The 11284-nt window shown below is 27.5% G+C and overlaps 1 protein-coding gene across 2 annotated transcripts; it reads right to left on the bottom strand.

The window, feature by feature from the left end:
- Positions 1–213: 213 nt before the first annotated feature.
- Positions 214–10343, bottom strand: LOC145829737 (uncharacterized). Of its 2 annotated transcripts, none has more exons than XM_082937606.1 (11): positions 10243–10343; positions 9933–10107; positions 9149–9255; positions 8791–8949; positions 8406–8609; positions 7917–8021; positions 4890–5001; positions 2880–3073; positions 2113–2202; positions 1153–1301; positions 214–710 (listed from the first exon to the last, which is right to left on the bottom strand). In XM_082937606.1, the coding sequence occupies exons 1-11, from the start codon at positions 10271–10273 to the stop codon at positions 531–533; spliced, it is 1506 nt and encodes a 501-aa protein (XP_082793732.1). In that variant the 5' UTR covers positions 10274–10343; the 3' UTR covers positions 214–530. The 2 variants fall into 2 exon arrangements, with proteins under 2 accessions (XP_082793732.1, XP_082793733.1); XM_082937607.1 differs by having other exon boundaries at positions 2113–2199.
- Positions 10344–11284: the final 941 nt, after the last annotated feature.

Here is an 11284-nt window from a genome sequence, read left to right as displayed (position 1 = left end):
GTTAGCATTTAGAATATAGTCATAAAGAACAATTTATTTCTGCAGTGTCTGTTTCATAAACTTTCTAAAAAATTTAAAAACATACAAACTCTAGTTCAAACTTTTCATACACTAATTACCTTAAACTTATAACACTTAATAAACACAATTAGTCATTTGAATGTTATAAAATCATAATTAAGTGATGATGAATAAAAATTCAGGTGTTTATATTGGTTTATTTAATTGTTAATTTTTAAAAAGTGGACACAACAATTTTAAATCAAGTGAATTTAAAAACATTAATACAAACCTGAAAGCTTAAAATTTTGATCATGATAGTTTTGTGTATTTAACTACAACATATACAAAACCATGTTTTTTTTTATTAAAACACTAATAAATATTTACACACATTTTTCTAGCTAGCAACGAAAGAAATGCAAAATGTTCCTTAGAAAACAAAAAAAATCGCAACAACTTCAATTAAATCCTTCCGACGTGATGTCACTAATTCCACCCGCGATATTTCCCCTCACATCGTTTCCTCTTCATGATATGTTTTCTTCTAACAAACTTCCTTCCATCATACTTCCTTCAATCATGTTGTACTCCTTGCAGTTGTCCTGGTGCAGCTGCAAGTGGGACTTTCTGGCGAACCGCTTACCGCAGGGGGCGCACAGGTAAGGCTTCTCTCCCGTGTGCACCCTGTAGTGAATCTCCAGCGCGCTCTGCAAAAGGGGGGGGGGGGGGTAATTTTTAAATTTGAACTGTTAGTAAATTTAAACGACAGTGCAAACTTGTGCGGATTGAAAAAAATAAATTGTGGAGGTTTAAAAATTTATTACTAAATATTTGTTTTATTTGAAACAAATGCAAATGGTGTGAAACAAATTGTATTTGTTTAAAAAACTAAAAATAATAAAATACCTAAATGATGGCAAACTAAAATAAAAGTGGAAACTTATGTGGATTTAAACGACTAAAGTTTTAAAGACAAAAAAAATATATTACCATGGTTAGAAAATTTTCTCCAGGTTATCAAAACTTCTTACATGTTTATTTCTGTTTTTTATTGAAACACATTGAACAAAAAAATACACGACGTACTAATTAAGATAACATGAAAATTTGAAATCACCTTGCAAAACTCAAACAAGTAGTAATTACAACCTTGGAGGGGAAGAGTTTCCAGCAAACGTTACACTTCCTCGCCTTGCTCGCGTCGTGCAGCTTCATGTGGTTGGACAGCGAGTTCTTGGTGCTGTACAGCTTGCCGCACACCCGGCACTCCATCGTCTTCTTCGGCGTCGTTGTGCAAGCTGCCAGGTTTTTTAATTTTATATTTCAACAGTATAATATTTTAACGGGTTTTGGACGTCAATTTCACTTGTAGCATTCGATCAACGGTTTATCTCTTAACCGGTATAGTTTGTTTGGTTTGAAAATAACTCGTACAGTATAAAATTTGGTTTATTGTTTAGTCGTACAATCGAATTTTATACTGGTGGTAAGAGTCTAGTTATTAAGAACATGCAGGCGGCAGTTCTTCAGTTTCGACTTCAATAATTTATTACAACACTCTGTACTTTTATGATCACAAGCTATATATATTTAAGAAAAATAGTATTCTATAAAGTTTTACAAACAACTGAAAATATCGTTTGAGTGAAAGATTGTTTCGATAACAAAACTTAAAATCATATTTTATCACCTTCAATTGAATAGTGATTGAAGAATAAAGGTTTATTATTTTTTCAAATAAAGTTTTTAAAAAAAGTTTTTTTTTAATGAAATCAAAGCTTTTTTATCAATTAAGTATATGAATTAAGTTTACGTACTGCGTGGGAAATTATTTTGACAGGAAATGGTTTGGACGAATTGCAAGAGTATACAGATGCGCTGATTACAAAATCCGTTTATGTTTGAATTAAAGGTTAAAAAATGCCTTGGTAATGGTGGAAACATTGTTAGAAACAACCAAACAACGGTGGAGAGTTTTTAGTGAAACTACTGTATGCATGCTAAACTTGTACTTATCAAAACCTTGCATTCGAAAGTTGTAGCAACATGACAAAAAAATGCTATCTTTAGACATTCAGTAACTGAGTCTAACAGCAAGCAAAAACTCACACAATGCAAAAGAGCCAAGTGAATGTGAATTTGTCTCTTCAGAGCTGGTGTTACTTTTATTTGCATTTTCAGGCTCGTTTTTGTCATCTTCTGTTACAAATTGTTTTTTTATATAAAGTTGCGTGTTTGTTAATGTAACTACTTTTCATTTAATTTCAAAGTACTATAAAACAAATTGAAAGTTTTTTGGTTATAAAAATAAATATATTTTTTTAGTATATTTATCTTCTATAAGTTTATTTATCTAATTCACAGCACAGTACTATCAAAACTAATAAAAACATTTTTTTTTAATTTATTTACAATGTGTTGGTATAACTCTCAGTTTAAAAAGTAAAAATAAAACACTAAAACAAATTAAAATAAATAATAAATAAATATACACATATTTAAGTCAATCAAAAGTAAGACTAGAACAAAATTTTAAAGTACCAACTCTCTAACTTCTTAAAAGTGATTTCAGAATGAATCTTTAACAAGCAATACTTTGCAAAAGACGAAATACTTAAAAATACAAGTCAATACTGTAATATTAAGATATTTTTAAACACTAAAACGCTCACCCAAATAAACATTCTGGTGCTTTCTGAGGTCGGTACATACCTCAAGAAAACACAATGAAAATTTTAGTGTGCCAAAATTCAAACTTTTAAATGTTGATTTTAGAACGAACCCATCAACAAGTAATGTTTTGCTACAATTAAACAAACAACACTAAAAAACGACGAGAAAGATTCATACAACAACAATAAAATCATGTAAGTCACCCGCGTGAGTTTTCTTGTGCTTTGTGAGGTTGGCGGAGGACTGGAACGTCTTGCCGCACTTGCCGCACTCGTGGTACTTCTGGTACTTGACCCTCCGCGCCGCGTGGCTCTCCTCGTGCCTGAGCATGTGGTTTTTCTGCGAGAACTGCTTGCCGCACACCTTGCACGAGTGAGGCTTCATTCCCGCGTGCCACCTGAAGTTTTTTGCTGTGTATTTGGTTGTCGTCGAAAGTTTTTGGCAAATTTTTTCTAGGTTTTCAAAGTTACTTGTTTCAGGGTGTTTTTGGCACTTTGCAGGTTTTTTTAGCCTAAGTTGTCAAGCTCCAGGTTTTTTTGGCAACCCTGTGTATACGGTTTCGCTTGACTCGGTGGTCTTCATGTGGCATGAAGCGGCGTGCGTGGAAATTTCTCTGCCATGCGCAAAAAATATTTCAGATGACATTTTTTCGGTCTTTTTGTTTAAAAAAGGTTACACAACACAAATTGTGGGATCTTCACGCGTTGTTTACATATTAAATATTTAAAATATAATGATAAAGTTTAGGAGGCTTTATTCCGGCGTGATATATGTCAGATGGTCAGATTTTGTTGGTTTACTAAATTGTCTTCATACTTTATAAAATCTATGCACAGTAAATTACTGTTTAATGAATTATGAGCAAAGTAGACTAAATTTTTTTAATCCTTCAACTTTTTATGCTTTTAGAGTCTAAATATATAAACAGCGTGCTAGGAACTGTTAATTTATGTTATAGTTGGCTTTTTCTAATAAAAAGGACAAAACAGTCGTCATTTAATTTTTTCCAAAATACAAATTTTTTGTGCACAATTAGTGATCTTTATGCACATTAATGTATGTACAATACAGTAGCTATAAGTGGTTTTAAGACCATGGTTTAACTTATTAATAACTATTAGTTTATTTGCTATGTTTATACTGTTCCTTCGTGTAGTTCATTCTAAAAATTAAACTTGATTAGTTTGTTTTACACTGCGTTTATCCCGTAGCTTATCTTGAAAATGAAATAAAATTGAATGCTTTATTTGACAGGGTCAATTACTAATGTTTGCCACATATAAAGGTACATACCAAGTAGATTCCGGTTTACTTTAAAAACTGTCAATGTATTATGTACGCATATATATTTAAAACACAAGCATATGCACACTGTATTGAGTTAATAATTTAAGAACTTAAACCATACCTAAACAAGGTTCATAATGTTAAATGATAAAAAATACTTCTTAAAATATTGTAAGTCTGTAAGACTTAAAACCTAAAAAAGTTTATTATAATTTCTTAAAGGTACACTTTTAAAATGCTTGTAACTTATACACAATAAAGTTCACACGTATAAGATCAGGGTTTCCAAAGGTTTTTGAAAATTTCTTCCAGGTTTTTAAAATACGTGTGTTTTTGTATATTTTTAGTGTAGAATTAAACTTAAATTAAAAAGGCTCTTATAAGTAGTATAACAACATTGAACAGATACTGTAAGGCTATTTTAAAAGTATTTTATACTGGAAGCAAAAATGATACAAATTTTTTTTTGTCCTTATGACAGATTTCTTATCTAATCGAAGTTTTGTAACTTTACATGTAAAAATAGTTTAAAATTCCATGTTTTTCCAATATTTTTAGTGGTTTTTGTTTAAACTCAGTTTTTTTTTTCATGAATTTATCAAATTCAAGTTTTCTCAAGGTCTTTTATTGGCCTAGTTTGCGAAATACCAGGTTTTCCAGTTTTTTTTTTTGGAAACTCTGATTAGATGCTCTAAATCAAACAAAAAATACTAAAGTTTTAATTAAACTTTTATGTAACAGATTTTTAACTTAATGCTAAGCATAGAGAATTAATTGGAAATACAACAAACATTACTTAACTATCGGTTTTATTATTTTAATTTTTCTGACTAAATTCAATAATTAAGTAGGGTATTCTGTAAGCCCATACAGATACGAGTTTATCAAAATCTGTTACAAAATACAATCACAAAATTAATGCCAACCTGTAGTGCCTTTCCAGACTGTACTTGTTCACAAACACCTTCCAACAAATTTTGCACTGGTTCGGCTCCGTTGACTTTTCCGAACTTCTTTCAACCATCGACAGGCCACCGTCTCAAAACAGTTGGTATTGATTATGAAATTCAAAACTTTTTTGTAAAATATTTTAATTTACACGATTGTAATACTATTAAAAAGATCATTTTGTATATCATGGGAGCTGTGTAACTTTTTGAATTAGATTTAACACCGTATAAATTTACGAGTCAAAATTTTACAAAAATCTGCTTATTAACACTGTCTCTTATTTTTAAAACGCATAAAAAGTTAAGAAAAGCTAAATGTACCACCAAAGATATCTTCTAAAATCAATTCAACAAAACAAAAAAATATATGAGAACAAGTAAGAATACAATAAGCTGAGGCAGATTTCTAACGCTAAATTAATTTTTGCGCACCCCAGTAAAAACTGAAATGTTATATCAAAGTAGAACTAGCTGCAAGGAGGAAACTTAACCTAGTAATTGATTTAAATACTATTTAAGTACAATAGTTAAATGGTAGATAATAAATAAAACATTGAAGGTGAATCAGCATAGTTTTATTTAACTTTTAAGAAAAACTTGCCAGGTTTTTTATGAAACCTCATGAAATTTCAAACTAGCAAGAGCCTGAATATGGTAATTTGTGTCTTGTTGCTTCAGCTCGTGTCACAAAATTTAGTTTAGTGTGAAATGAAACTTCAATGATGTGTAAAACAAATAAGCATACATTCAATTTAAATTAATTTTTTTAATGTTTTTTTCACAACTAATTGAACACTTTATGGTAAAAATAAAAACAACGTTTGATAAAGTAAGATAACAAGTAAAAATATGCTATGCATAAAACGTTTTCTCAAGTTATCTTCTTGAGAACTATTTTCTTTTAAAGCCAGAGAAATTAATCAAAAGTAACTGTTTCATTTTCTTTTTTCACATACTTACAACTGTGGTTTATTAATTGGTGCAAATTGTTTAATGCATACTTTTATAAAGACTATTACACAGTTTTTTTTTTCAACAATTAAACATTTCGAGTTTTTGTTAGCTTAAACTAACTTTTTTATTTCAAGACAAGTTGTTCGGATAATGTGTAAAACAACAGATTATAAATCTAAATACTTTCTAATGAATAAAAACTAAATAGTCAAACTTGAATTTTTCAAAGGAACACCAATTTTTTTTACCAATGGGATAAATTTAAAAAGTTTAATAAGTTTAAGAGAATTTATACTCTGTGACAATTTAATCAAACTATAAAGATCTTAAGTTTATATACAAGTAAACTAGCCAAAGCCAGCTTTTTTTAATTTTACAATAGTTTGAAAGCAGGCCTAAGTGTAAGACAAAATTTACAAGCATAGTATGAAAAAAGTACACAAATATATGTAATAATGTTTTACATACTGTAAATATAAATAAAATAACATATACTAAAATAACATTACTACTTAAAAAAATACTTTCCCTCCAATAACCAAAAATATTATTATTGTTATTTTACAGATTTTTGAAAAAATTTTTTTTACAGGCATAACCTAAAACTAAATAATTAAGCTTTCAAAAAATAACTATAAAATGTAAACAATAATTATAAAAGAAAAAACAAGACAAAACACAGCTCAACATTTCATATTTATTGTGAATTAATTGTTTTAATTTTTTTTTTAACCATAATAATCTTTGTGATTTTTTATTTGTTTTTAATTTTTAATTACTATTGAGATTAGTCTTTTAAAATTTTAAACACACTAAAACATGGCTCCTTTTATTATTTATAATTTTTTATATACAATAAGTATTCTTTTTCTACCATCATTTACTTATTTTTTATACTTTATGGTGTATATTATCTTGAAACTCACATATCATTTTGAAAAAAATATTCTTGAAGTTTTTTTTTTCCAATTTGAACTGTTGAAACCTTAACTTTAATGTAACCATGATATAGTTTGTTGAAAACTAATTACAAACTTTATTAAAAAAAACTTTATGTTGAAAAAAACTTTATAAAAACATATATAAGAACAGGGTGCTACAAAAAATTTTGTAAATTTAGCCTTCATTTTCAAGATTTTGACCGATTTAGCATTACTTTTACCTTCCTCACAGGTACAAGTTTCAAGTACGCACTTCTGGTTAAATACGCATTCTGAATATGCATATTTTGATAAATACGTATTTTGAGTACACATATTTGTATGCATAAGTATGCATTTTAGTACGCACTTCTTATTAGTACAAACATTTTTACAATAAACTATATAAAGAGGTAAAACATACACATCAACTTGTCACATAAAATACTAAACTAAGTGCTAACTCTTCAGATCTTAATAACTTACTTGACCAAAAAACAGTCTGATTCTAAATTTTTACAAAACAAACTTTTGTGTATATATCACAGTTTAACTACGGAAGTGTCCTTATCACGGATCATAATACTAAAAAGATTACATACAACAACTACTTGTTCAAATAAGGTAATATAGTTCAACATTTTTCTAGAAAAATTTTACAATTTTAGTCTGACTTTATAAAAGAGTTTTTTTATTTAATTTTACCATTTGAAAGCTTTGAAATTTATTGATTTTGTAAGTAAATTTCTAGGAAAAACTTGCAACTTTAGCCTGGCTTTAAAGGCTTTTTTGTAATTTTTTTACCATTTTAAGACTTTGAAAATTAGGAGTTTTGTAAATTAAAACTGACAAATTCTGACAATTTGCCATTTTGACCTAAAGTACTGACTTTTGGTCATTTTGAACCCAAAAAAAACTGACTTGGCCTTACTTTTTTCCAATTTTCCAAAAAAAAACTGACATAGCCTAACCCATGGCAACCCTTAATTCATGGATGGACTCATGGATGGTCCAATTCATTAAAAAATTATTACATAAAATCATATTTTTTGTAATTACACTTAGCAGTAAAATATCTATTCTAATGTTATTAGTTTAAATTTTTTAAGTTAAAAATAAGTTAGCTAACCTGTAATCACAGAGCTAAATACTTCTGTTGATTGAGTCTGTTGATAATCTCCGTTTTTAACTTGAGAATCATTGTCTTCATCATAAACAGCTGCATCATTTGTAACTAAAATAGGTAGATATTAACTTTTACAATTTGGTGTATTTGTTGAGGTAAATGAAGCTAACACTAAATCTAAATAGTTATAAAAATAAAAAAAGTTAAAAACTTTAAAAAAAAAACAACATATACTTAACTAATTTTAACTAGTCAATTGTTTAAGACTTACTTTTAATAAAAACAAACTAAAAAAAAACTATAGATAAAAGTGAATATGTTCTTAAAACTACTATATTTTTTAAGCACAAAATGGTTTTACTTTTTACAAAACTTAAATGGTGAAAAATATTTTTGTCTTGATACAAATAAAATGACTATACAATTTACATAAATGTTAATGAATTTGTATTTTTTAATTAGTATTTAAACTAAAAAGTTTAAAATGCTTACCTGTAGATTCTTTAAATGTACTGAATTTGTTATTCATAATTTCAACATTGTGCGTTGGATCATGTTTTTTAGTTTGTAAGGAATCAATGTCAAACATGTGCACATTATTTTCACTTGACAACAAGTCATTACTTCTGTTCTGTTCCTTGCTAAATGCAACCATTTCAAGTTTATCTTGTTCTTGGGTCAAGTTTGTTGCTTCAACTACCATAGAAACTTAAAATAAGAATTCAGCAATTATAATATCAATAAAATGTTTTACTAAACAGCTTACCATTGTTTTTCACTGTTATTTAAACGATTGGTTTTTATTTAACATATAAATATATAAAGTACTAAACACTAATAGTTGTTTCAGATTACTATTTAAAGAACTACAGCTTACAGGTGTTATCCATTTCTTTAGAAATTTGTATCATCTGATTGGCAGAATCTCCTACATTGTCAGGTGTGTCAACCCTGCTCATCTCTACCCCTAATCCTATCACATCATTTGGACTTAAGTCTTGACTGTTGTCTACTTTTTGTAAATCTTTTGCAACATCTGTTAAAGAAAACTTTATAAGATTATTATTCAGCAACCATATTTACAAACTAGGACCTAGTTTGATTTTTAATAAAAACTAAATTTAAGTTTTATACCAAAAATTTTGTTTAAGATCATTTACAAAATTACTTTTTATGTAGTATTTTAAGCTATTTCTTATTATTCTTAAAGGTTGATAAACAAGTTTCAAGAATACCTATACTTTCTGAGCATAAAACTTTTGGACTTCTGCTAGTCTCAGTAGGTGTAGAATTTAGTCGCGGCATCTTTTCAATGGAAGAATCTGTGTTTTCATCTTGGGACCTAATCCATGATTTTATTAAACATTCTTTAAAAATACAATTATAAAGTATGTATTACTGAAATATAAAGTAGAAGTTTTATATAAATAAATTAAATAAAAACTTTATCCATAACTACTGGTAATATACTTAATTACAAACTTTGTGACAAAACTTAAAAGTTAATAAAGCTTTTTATTTTTTATATATTCGAAAGGTATTCAATGTTAAAGTAATAATAGTGAGCAAAGGGTAATTAACAATACAAAAGTAGTTTTAATTACAATGAACCTAAAAATAGATAAAACATACATATGAGCCAAAATAAAACTATTTATGAAAACAAAGAAACAGTATAATCAAAGTCTTCATGTTGTTTACACAACTTAGATTTTCTTTATATAATACATATAGCCTGAAATAAATCAAAAATGCAATAGCTTATTTAAATATAGTTAGATGTTTCAACTTTAGCAAGTTTTTTATAAAAGCAAACATATGTATCCAATTACTTAAAAAATGTTGAAGTAAAATTTTTTTTTAGCTTAATTGAATAATTTAACTAATCATTCAGCATGAAGTAAATTCTTGTATGAATGGGTTATTGAAGTAAAATTAAAAAACAACATTTAACAAATAAATAAACTCTATAGAAAGCTAGTATTTATTAAAAAACAACGGTGAACAAGCTGACTTTACCTGCGTTCTTTCTCTAATGACTCGACTCTAGTCATAAGTTTTGTATTTTTCATGGCTAACACATTGTTTTGCAGTTGCAAGCTTTTGACTTTGCTGTTTAGCAGCGCATTTACTGAGTTTTGCTTCTCAATCAGCTGTTTCAAGCCCGACAGAAGAAGATCAGCTTGGTTTAAACCTACATGCAAATAATTGTAAATTTTCTATTCGTAAAAAGCAAATTCAAACCTGTTTTGTATCAGGAAATCCTTTTAAAGGAGTTATTTAAAAAGGCGTTAAAAACATGATTATATTAAAAAAAATTCAAACTAACTTTCAAGTTCATCATGTTTGAAATTCTCCATATTTTACTAAAGAAATATCCAATTTTATTTAAATTAAAAATAATTGATTTTTTTAAATACCTTATTTATCTAAAAAGAAAGCTTTTTTCATGCTAAATAAATGATAACAAGTCTAAATTGCACAAAGATAAAATTGCACAAGAACAAAATTGCACGAGTTAAATTTTTGAACGAGAGTAAAAAATACAAAAAATATATAAAAAATAAACAGAAAAAAAATAATAAAATTAATAAAAATATAAAAATAATTAACCCTTACAAAAGTCTGCTCATGCAAAAGTGTCTTTGTGCAAAAATATCTTTGTGCAATTTTGTGCACTTGTGCAATTTTGTCCCCTTGTGCTATTTTGTACACTTGTGCAATTTAGACATCTACCCAAATAAATATATACAATGTAATATTTAATAAATAACTAATAAATCTAATACTAACAAATCTATATATATTTAGAATGCCTTTTTTTTTAATTTCTCAAACCTTTAAGGGCATAGGGGAGAAAACACCCTTTTTTTGTTTTTTATCTTATTTTGTATAGTTTTTACTTAGTTACAAGATGCTTTTTACAGATTTTAAAATTCAAAAAAAACTTTTGAGATATAGCCGGTCAGAGTCTGAGGCAACAATAGGTTCCTTATGAGAGGTGCAAACTAAAACAACAAAAATAGACTATTTCACTAAAAATCTATCTTCTCCTATGTTTTTTGAGATAATTACCTCAAATTTTTAAGAAATGTTCCTTTATATATTTGTAAAATTGTGTTGAAAGGAATCTTTAAAAAATTAAAAAATAAAAATTTTATATAAGAAATATACAAAAAAAGTTTTTTTTTTAGTTTTTTTGTTATAAGTTTTTTATTTTTTTTATTTTTTTTAATTTTGTTCCGACAGAATTTTCTAAATAATGCAAGGAACATTTCCTGAAAATTTAAGGTAGTTATCTCAAAAAACGTAGGAGAAGATAGATTTTTAGTGATTTCTAGTTATTTGCCATTTTAGTTTGTGCCTCCCAA

The sequence above is a fragment of the Thalia democratica genome, chromosome 2 (assembly GCF_965202585.1).
Source record: "Thalia democratica chromosome 2, ktThaDemo2.hap1.1, whole genome shotgun sequence".
In the NCBI taxonomy this organism is placed as follows: Eukaryota; Metazoa; Chordata; class Thaliacea; order Salpida; family Salpidae; genus Thalia; species Thalia democratica.
The sequence above is the reverse complement of the archived record's forward strand: the minus strand, read 5'-3'. Positions and strand labels throughout refer to the sequence as shown.